At 37.0% G+C, this 9850-nt stretch overlaps 2 protein-coding genes across 3 annotated transcripts; one reads left to right on the top strand and one right to left on the bottom strand.

Annotated features, from left to right (window-relative positions):
* The first annotated feature begins 964 nt into the window (after positions 1–964).
* Positions 965–4083, top strand: LOC111781812 (DUF21 domain-containing protein At4g33700). 2 transcript variants are annotated; one of them, XM_023662521.2, is made up of 11 exons: positions 973–1387; positions 1473–1549; positions 1637–1720; positions 1811–1924; positions 2527–2613; positions 2685–2824; positions 2901–2988; positions 3066–3139; positions 3228–3352; positions 3422–3681; positions 3767–4083. In XM_023662521.2, exons 1-11 carry the CDS (start codon positions 1210–1212, stop codon positions 3800–3802), a joined length of 1263 nt encoding a protein of 420 aa, XP_023518289.2. In that variant the 5' UTR covers positions 973–1209; the 3' UTR covers positions 3803–4083. The 2 variants fall into 2 exon arrangements, with proteins under 2 accessions (XP_023518288.2, XP_023518289.2); XM_023662520.2 differs by having other exon boundaries at positions 965–1387; positions 3228–3681.
* Positions 4084–4291: 208 nt separating this feature from the next.
* Positions 4292–9320, bottom strand: LOC111781811 (DEAD-box ATP-dependent RNA helicase 16). The gene is given in 16 exon segments (XM_023662519.2): positions 4292–4587; positions 4589–4612; positions 4747–4961; positions 5045–5082; positions 5336–5418; positions 5508–5639; positions 5830–5925; positions 6206–6382; positions 6512–6577; positions 6912–7043; positions 7452–7566; positions 7869–7969; positions 8286–8414; positions 8547–8636; positions 8730–8888; positions 8967–9320. Coding segments are annotated over 16 exon segments (1785 nt in total). The 5' UTR covers positions 9129–9320; the 3' UTR covers positions 4292–4521.
* Positions 9321–9850: the final 530 nt, after the last annotated feature.

The following is a 9850-nucleotide window of genomic DNA, read 5'->3' as shown; positions in this document are numbered from 1 at the left end:
TTTGTGCGATATTTGTTCAACATACATCGATGCATTTATAGTGGTAGTCGTTGTTGTCATACATTTCTATACTATGGAAGAACTCTTTCTAACCTAACCAAACTTAGCTCTCTTTTGCGACACCTTGGCATGTTTTTTTAAACTTTCGTAGATTACTTATAAGTGAAGCCATTAATAAAAAAAGAAGAGGGAAGTAAATCGTGTAAACAGGGCGGAAGTGGTGTAGTGTGTCATGTTTCCCACTAAGAAATGTTGGTTAATATTCCATCAATCCCCAACTTTTTTTGATTGACGGTGACAATCAGGAATCAGATTCACATTCATGTTTTTCTTAATTGTAACTCCATATTTCAAATATTATCAATTGAGAATTATTTCGTTTAATATTTTAGATGTAATGTGACACTCAAACAAATAAGGGGAATCGATACAACATCTGATCCTAAAAATAAGATGGCTAAGAAAAACTTAAAAGGAACGAAAATTACTATTTATATCAACATGATGCACTTTCTTTTTTATGCTCAATCATATAAATTTCATAGTTAAGCGTGCTTTACTTGAAGCAATTTTATGTTGGGTGACCTATTTGCATGTAAATGTGGACAAAGCATATTTGAAAAAATCGTGTTCGTTTGTGTGGATAGTTTTCACCCTTTAAAGCAAGGAGTAAGTAAAGTGATCATGTCGCAGGGAATTGTTCAGGTCACTAGTGTCGAATTCAGATTTCAAATATTCATCCAAATTTTATAATGATTTTGTTTTAAATCTTTTAATTTTGAAGTTTACTTAACAATTTGATTCTGTTTTTTTCTTTTTTTTGAAAATCAGATTTAAATTTAGAATTGGATTACGAGTTGGATGTGTATTCTCATCTTCAAGAACAAGTATAGAATATGTTCAAAGCTCTCTACTTTTGTCACAAAACTGTCAATTTTTAACCAATCTGTCCATCATATCCTAATCTAATCTTATTTTCTGAACTTTTATGATACTTTATTTCAGATTGGATAGTGAAACGAGTTCTCAAAAATCCTAAAACACTACCAAACACCCTTGTATTAACCATACACAACCCCAGCAGGAACATGTATAGCATGTCTTCTTCATCCTGTCCTGTCTCCAAGAAGTTCAGTGTTTTTTAGCTACTTTCTGAAGCTCCTCCTTGTGAACCAACACAAAATCAAGAACAAGAAGGTAGTACTGAAAATGGGAGTGGAATATAGCTGCTGCACTTCAGGATTCTTCAGTCGCATTGGAATAGTAGTGTTCTTGGTGTTGTTTGCTGGGATGATGTCTGGCCTCACTCTTGGCCTCATGTCTATGAGCCTCGTCGAGATTGAAGTTCTTGCCAAGTCTGGAAAACCAAGTCATCGTAAACATGCTGGTGCTCTTCTTCATCCTCTTCTAACTTTTTTCTTTCACTTTCGTGGGAAAATTTTTCTGCTAATGCTCTCTCGTTAACATAACAGCAAAGATACTGCCAGTTGTTAGAAGACAGCACTTGCTGCTTTGCACTTTATTGATCTGTAATGCTGCTGCCATGGAGGTAACTGTAAGAGTGTTGGAAAGTTGAGCTCTTTGCCGTATTGTATCAGCTGAAGAAAAAATCATTGTTTGGTGTTTACTTTGACAGGCACTTCCAATCTTTTTGGATAGTTTGGTGACAGCTTGGGGAGCCATATTGATTTCTGTCACTTTGATCTTATTATTTGGTGAGGTGATATATCAAACTTTCACTTAAGATTTTAGGCGAAGTTTATGTAAAAGGTTAGAAACTAGAACATGTTCTTATGCTCTGTTTTCGCAGATTATTCCTCAAGCTGTTTGTTCTAGATATGGTTTGGCTATTGGTGCTGCAGTGGCTCCATTTGTAAGGCTTCTTGTTTGGATTTGCTTTCCTGTTGCATATCCTATCAGCAAGGTAATTGTTCAACAAAGATGTGATATCCTATAACGGTTGGAGAAGGAAACGAAGCATTCTTTATAAGGGTGTGAAAACTTCTCCTTAGCACACACGTTTTAAAATCGTGAGATTGATTACGATATGTAACAAGCCAAAATGGACAATACCTGCTAACGGTGGGCTTGGGCTGTTACAGATGGTGTCAGAGCCAGTCATCGGACGATGCGAGACACTGGTCGGAATAGGGCTAGACCCTCTTCATAGGAGACGCGTTTTAAAATCTTGAGGGGAAGCCCACAAGGGAAAACTCAATTGGGTTGTTACAAATGGTATCATAGCTAAACACCGGGCAGGTATGCCAGCGAGGACGCTGGGCTCCCAAGGAGGTGAATTGTGAGATCTCACATCGATTGGAGAGGGGAACGAAACATTACTTATAAGGATGTGGAAACCTCTCAGTAGCAAATACGTTTTAAAACCGTGAGGCTGATGACGATACGTAACGAGTCAAAATGGACAATATTTGCTAGCGTGGGCTTGAATTAAATTAAATTGCAGTTTTAAATCCAAATGGGTGGACTTCAACCTGAATATTGATTCTTTGATTTTGTTATGAGCAGCTATTGGACTTTTCACTGGGTAAAGAACATAAAGCTCTGTTCCGTAGAGCAGAACTGAAAACACTTGTAGATTTTCATGGCAATGAGGTACCTCGTCTCAAACACCAGCAACTCTCTGCCTATCTTGTGTGGCTGAGTTGGGTTTCTTAGAAGTGCAGGCTGGAAAAGGAGGAGAGCTGACACGAGATGAAACAACCATAATTCGAGGAGCACTGGAACTCACCGAGAAGGTCGCAAGAGATGTCATGACTCCCCTTTCTGAAACTTTTGCGATCGATATTAATGCTAATCTCGACAGGTTGGATGCAAACACCAACTTCATTCTTCCACTCTCCTCCATCCTGATAAATATGCTTATTATGAAAACTATGCAGCAACTTGATCAAGTTAATTCTGGAGAAGGGGCATAGCAGAGTGCCTGTGTTTTATGAACACCCTGCAAATATCATTGGCCTCGTGTTGGTAATGTTTATCCATGCAAACGTTAACAAAATTACAATAACATACATTAACCTGATATCAGTATATTTAAATCGTAGGTGAAGAATTTAATAACTGTGCATTCACCAGATGGGGTACCAATTAAGAACTTCCCCATTCGGAAATGTCCAAGGTACTTTATGCTCCTAATTATTCTGTATATTGCATGTTAGGAAAAGAACAACTTCCATTTGCACTAAGAATCCAAACTTGTCTATCAGGGTCTCAGAAACAATGCCACTGTACGACATACTAAATGATTTCCAGAAAGGTCACAGTCATATGGCCGTGGTAGTAAGAGAAAAGGAAAATCCAGAGAAGCCCATTAGCGGGAATCAACTTGAGGGTAAGCATTTACCTTCTTCATATCTATTTAACTTGGTCGATGATACATATAACACAAATGCACATGCAGCAAGAGATGTGAAAGTGGACATCAATGGTGAAAATCATCCACAGGAAAAGAGTTTAAAGAGCAAGAGATCTCTGAAAAGGCTAAACACATTTGTGGATCGTAGTAATTACCATCGGAAGTTTTCTGGAAGTAAGAAATGGTCCAAGGACTTCGACTCAGAGGTCCTGCATATTGCAGATGACATGCTGGCCAAGCTTACTGAAGAGGGGGAAGCAATTGGCATCATAACACTTGAAGATGTCATTGAGGAGCTTTTACAGGTATAGCAGCATATCCTCTATCTACAGCTTCATCTTCCTATCAATACTGCAAAGCTTGATTACCCTTAATCTTTGTTCACTGCAGGAGGAAATTTACGATGAGACAGATTATCGTACTTAGAGATCCTTTCCTAAACGTTAAAAGGAGTGAACTATTACTTTGGAAATGATCATTTGAAAGTTCATACCTTACCATTCCGGGGATAGGTGTAAAATATCAGTTTCCAGTTTCCCAGTGAAGCTGCAAGCTGCAATAAGCATGTAGAAGATTTAACCTTTCTCCTTGTGGAAAGTTTTTGCACACAAGGTCCCATATGTAGTTTCCTCGATAATGGAATAGACCGATCAATGGCATCAACTGCAATAAACTGAATCCAAAAACCAAGGAATACTTCTCATCAATTCAGTATAATGATGAAGGATGGTAGATTGTTCAACAGCAGTAATGATGCACCAAATATTAAAAACCAAATCTTTTATAGAAACTACAAAATGAATCATTCTTCATAATAAGGCTCTTAAATTACAGGTCCTATAGTTTTCATGTGCGCTAAGAATCCTATGTCACTGCTAAGCATTCGCAAGAAGTCGTCAGTGTTGATCAAAACTGTTCTTTTTTTTTTTTTTATCCCTACAGTCCACAAATTGAAACGACGACAATGGTGATAAACGTTCATTTTACTTTTCTTTTTAATCAAAATCGCTGTGATGGAATTACACAGTGAAAAATTGTCACTATTACATTGGATGGCCACTAAACTATAATTTAACACTACTTCTCAATACAAATTTGTGATCCTCCGGCTGTTGACCATTCTAGATCGACAAGCCAAAGAAGAATCAGATAGATGTTTTTTTCTTGTGTCTGTTGTCATGATCATCATTTTTGCCTTCTCTTTTCCCCCCCACTGCGTCGAGATTTTTTTGGAGCCTAATTTTAAACAAGTAGGAATGCAATTAGTAATAAGCGGGAAAGTGAATGACCAAATTGTTGAAACAAGGCAAGAGTGCCATTAGTATCACTATTCTAAAATTAACGTCAGATTGAAACCAGCAAAGCCGTACCTCAGCCAAAAACGTTTTAAGAGGGTCTTTATCATTTCTAGATTTTCTCTTGAACCCACGCCGACGACCAGACTGTATATTTCCCATTGCTGCTCTAGCTAGTTTGATGACTTTGCTGGCTTCTTGAGTTACTGGGTCGACAAGATAGTCAGGTACGTCACGCAGATGAGGAGCAGGGGGCTTCTTGCTGAGAATCTTATCATGTTTCAACAAATCTGCCCAAGAAAGTCCAATCAACTTATGCAGCATAAATGGGTATGCTGGTACAAACAACTAAAAATTCAGCAAAAGATGTTACCTAAGTCCCTCGGATTAGATTCAAAGTGAGCTTTCAATCTAGACAGGAAGCAGAACAAGAAAAAGTTATGAAGTTATTAAATGGATGTAAATATGGGCATAATAACCCTCCTACATTAAAGATTCAATAGGATTATATGCACAAAAGGAAAAACATGGTTATGCTGGTTTAATAAAATAATTACAACTTGGATGGTGTGGCAATTGGCAAATAATTGTCTTTCAAACGTAAACCAAACAGAATAAAAACATTGCTCATAAATCTAGAAAAGAAGTAGGGGAAACAACTCACTTTTCAGAGTTAAGAATCTCGTTCCTCAAATCCAGAGCTCGAGATTCTCTAATAGCAATCTTTGTCACACTTTTAGAAACATCCTGCCAAAGCACGCAGAACACATCAATAACGATAGTTTAATATCTAATTGGGCATCCTCGAGAAATATGCTATAATATGCATCACAAACCTCAGCTCTATAACGTAAAGACTCTACAGCATTTTTAGTAAGTAATGGAAAAGGAACAATAATGTCTGTATCTCCATCAGCTCTTAGAAAAGATTGAATTTCTCCAAAAGTTTCCATCTCATCTGAAGAAACCTATCACCATAGAGAGAGAAAAAAAAAAAAAGAGAGAGTAATAATAAGATATCAACACCAACATTGGGAAAACTTGCGGTTATATTTACCAAGTGCACGTTCTTCATGTGAAAAAAGCGAACATAAGATAATGTCAAGGAAAAAATCACTATAATGTCGTGAGGTACAGACAGTATCTCAAAATACCAACCAGCGAAATAGATGCACCAGTATTATAAGCTCTTCCAGTACGTCCTATACGGTGTACATACCCTGTTGCACTCGGAGGCAACTCAAAATTTATAACCTGAACGGATGGCAGAAAAATTGTTGTTAATAGCTTACTTGATAGTAAAACCATCAAGAGACTGAAAAAGATAAATATCACACAACACATAAATTATGTAACATAATTATTGATAATTCACATCATAAGAGGCATTATATGTGTTGTACTAATTAAGAATACTTGTACATAGTACTACTAACACATTAAGAGACGTAGAAGCAATAAATTAATTGGCATTGAATTGATATATATATATATATATATATATAGAGAGAGAGAGAGAGAGAGATTTGCATACTGTGTAAACATTTTTGAAGTCAATTCCTCGTACTACTCCAAATTCAGAATCTATTTTTTGCTTAGCACGTTTTCTGGACTTTTTCTTATCAACATTACCTTCCTCGTTGGCTTCTTTTTCTTTTGTTTGACCGTCGTCAGTTGCAATTAAATAATCAAACAGACCAGCATTAAACTCCTGTCAAACCAAAGAAAGAACAACAAAACGTACATACTAGGTCAATAATAACACACCAGAATTGCTAAGCGTTAGTTAAATACCTCCCTGTAAACTGTACCAACACTAAGCTTGTCTAAATAGGCATACCTCAAGAATATGGAGGCGTGAATTTTGAGGCAACTCAGCATTTAGAACAGCAGATTTGATTCCAAACTGCATGACATAAGCAGCAAATCAACCAACAATAAATTTTCTGATGCCCACCTTGGACGGGTGGTAAGGGGGGTACCTCAGAAATATAAGGACATGACGTAGCAATATAAAGAATTTAAATTAAAATCTCTGTCAAGAAAGAAGCTACTGCAAAACAAAACATCAAAAGTACACAACAATGATCCAGAAATCATCTGAAGTAGATAACTTTGTACAAAATATACATACAAGAAAGGAATCGTATAAATGAAATAAAGATAAAAATATGAGTTAAGAACAATATTCAAAAGGTGGAGTGCTGAATAGATGGAAAAAATGAACCAGAGTCATTTACCTTCTCAAGAAACAATTTCAACCTGAAGGCCATGTCGATGGTATTTGTGAATATAAGAACTTTTTTCTGAACCAAGTCCAACTTTAAGAGCGAAAGAATATGAAGTAACTTGTCTCGAGCATCACATGAGATCTTGTACCATTAAAAAAACACACATTATTACTTTCCAAACACAAGTTCATACAAGTAGGTACAGAAAAGAACTTTTATTTGTTGAACAAGATACAAATGCAGAAAGGAGATTATACATGAATAAGAAAAAAAACACAAAACAAAGTTCAATACTCAGCCAAAGTCGAAATGAAGTTATTATGATGAGAACAAAGAATAAAGTATACTAGCAAATTGAATGTGAAAATTGTAAAAAAAATCACCTTGATTTATTAAAAAGTGATGATTACACATTTTCCGGAGTACCAATGTTAATGATTTCACTCTATAGGAGTACCAATGTAAATATGTTCCCTTCAAGAGCAACAAATGTTTCACCGGGGAATGAATAATATCTGATTAATTCACGTTGAGAGCAGAGGAACTTACCCAAAATTGTTGAACATTTTTCGGAATTAGATCGTCTTTAATATCTCCCACTTCTGGCAGAGTCAAAATGAAGGGATTATGCAGGATCAACTTCTTCAATTTTTCAACATCATCACTGTCAGACATCCAAAGACCAACATAGAACATCACATTAATTGATCAAACGATGCACAAAATTCCACAAACCATTAATTTGGGATAAAATGAAGTTAAGCTAATTTTAAACAAGTTAGAAACTTAGAGGACGAAGTGTGAGTACATATAATCTTCCATGGTTAACAGCAAGAAAAACAAAAACAAAAGTGGGGCAAACTCCCATCAAGTTAAAACACAGTCTACCAACAGCAAGCATCAAAAATTATATCGGCCTGCAGTCATTGTAAAAATACAGCTTGTTAAGGCAGTGAAAATAATAACCTTGATGTAGCGGACATAAGAAGGCATTGACAGGAACGTGGGATGTGTGCTGCAAAAGCTTTAATATCATCTTCATAGCCATATGACAATAGCAAATCAGCCTGGAAACAAATAAAAAGCAATTTATCTACCAACACTTAAATTCTATAAGATTTTTTTATCAGTGTGATATATATATATATATATTTCATTGAATGAAATTATCCAAAGAGGTACAAAATGGGCCCCATTCAAAGAAAATATGCCAATGAACTTTTATTAGCACTTCATGTTGCTGACAAATGGCGAGCAGACATAACAGGTGTATTCTCCTTTTCTACTCAATGGTTTTAAAGTTGAACCACAAACATAAAACTACATATACAACCACTTGTAGAGAAAATGATTAGAGACATGAAATGCTCATCAAATTATTACCTCATCCAGAACGAGAATTTCAAGTGATTCGTTAATGGAGGCTGGTTGGAGAACACCAGCAGACAAGCATTTGGGAATGCAAGCAGGCGTAGCAACAATGATATCAGGTGGTCCTGCCAATGCTGTCCGCTGCAAGAGACATTTATCAAATAAAATCAATATCCAGCACAACAGCCTCAATCACCTTGCTACATCTAACAGTTTCTTTCAGAATGTATTCCTTGCAATATACTTCTGAAAAAAGGATGAACCTGAACCAACCAAATCAGAATGTGACATGCTGCTTGTCAATTGGGCAACTTTCAATTGAACTCGACAGGATTCAATGAGGGATGAAACTTCCTTATTAACCTGAATGTATGGTACACACAAGTAATTCAGTAACTGGTGAATCAAGTAGGAATACACCTACAACCTCCCTCAGATCCTTCTAAGAAGGCATACCTGCTGACTCAGCTCCCGAGTCGGAACGAGAAGAACTGCACTTGGACCTGACTTCTTCTCCGTACTAGAACCAGTAAACAGCTTCTGAAGCAATGGAAGGAGGTACGCGAAAGTCTTCCCAGAACCAGTCTTCGCCCGAGCCACCACATCCTTGCCTTCCTGAAACAAATAGAACGTCACAAAATTCTTCCTCGGAGGCAACAAATTCCAGAGCCATCCTAATGTCAAAACGCGTACCAAAATTAACGGAATTGCAACATGTTGTATGGGTGTTGGGTTTAAAATTCCCTTCTTGTTTAACGCGCGAACTAGACGAGGGTCCAACCCAAGTTCTTCGAAACTCAAGTCATCTTCTAAGCCTTCCTTCTCCTGCTCAAGTTCTTTGGAAAGCTTCTCCATTGCATCAGTACGAATCAACCGAAAACAGATGCTAAGACTGTGAAGACGCAGGGGTTTCGTAGGGTTTTGGGTGGCACTGGACTGGAGGGTCGGACATTGAAAGGGAGCCGAGTTCGGGTATGGGTCGGGTCAATAGCCCAGTTGAAGACAAGGAGCCCAAAATGATTGGGCCCATTTTCCCGGTGGGCTTGCGATGGTGGCGTGGCTATGAATACTTATAAATCGAATAATAAAAATTTGAAAAATTATTAAAAATAAATAAATAAATAGAAATAATAGTGAAATAGATTTGAATAACGTCACCCTCACCCATCATTCCATCCGTCAATGATATAAAATTTAAAAATACGGATTTATAGATGCCGCTCGCCTACTTTACACCATTGAAGCCTTCAATTACAATTTATTGAAGGAAGTTATTGCATTTCAGATAGGACACGTGGCTTTTTACCTTATCCAATGAGTTTTCCTAATTTCCCACGTTTTTTATTTATTGAAGGAATGGGTATTTTCCACTTGTCTGTTGTTATTGTAAGCATTCACTTTGTGCTTGGGAATAAATAGTGGAGTTTTGACCCCTAAATAGTATTGCTCGATACAACTTTACACTCATCACCCTTTGTCGAATTCAATACGCACAAGCTTTAGTATGGGATCTGATGGGTCGCCAGCTACTCGTTCGTGTTTTAGATACCTGTTCTTGTTTCTTATGTTGCAGTGGA

This window comes from Cucurbita pepo, chromosome 19, assembly GCF_057944985.1.
Source record: "Cucurbita pepo subsp. pepo isolate OVF chromosome 19, ASM5794498v1, whole genome shotgun sequence".
In the NCBI taxonomy this organism is placed as follows: Eukaryota; Viridiplantae; Streptophyta; class Magnoliopsida; order Cucurbitales; family Cucurbitaceae; genus Cucurbita; species Cucurbita pepo.
This window is presented reverse-complemented; position numbering and strand designations above follow the sequence as displayed.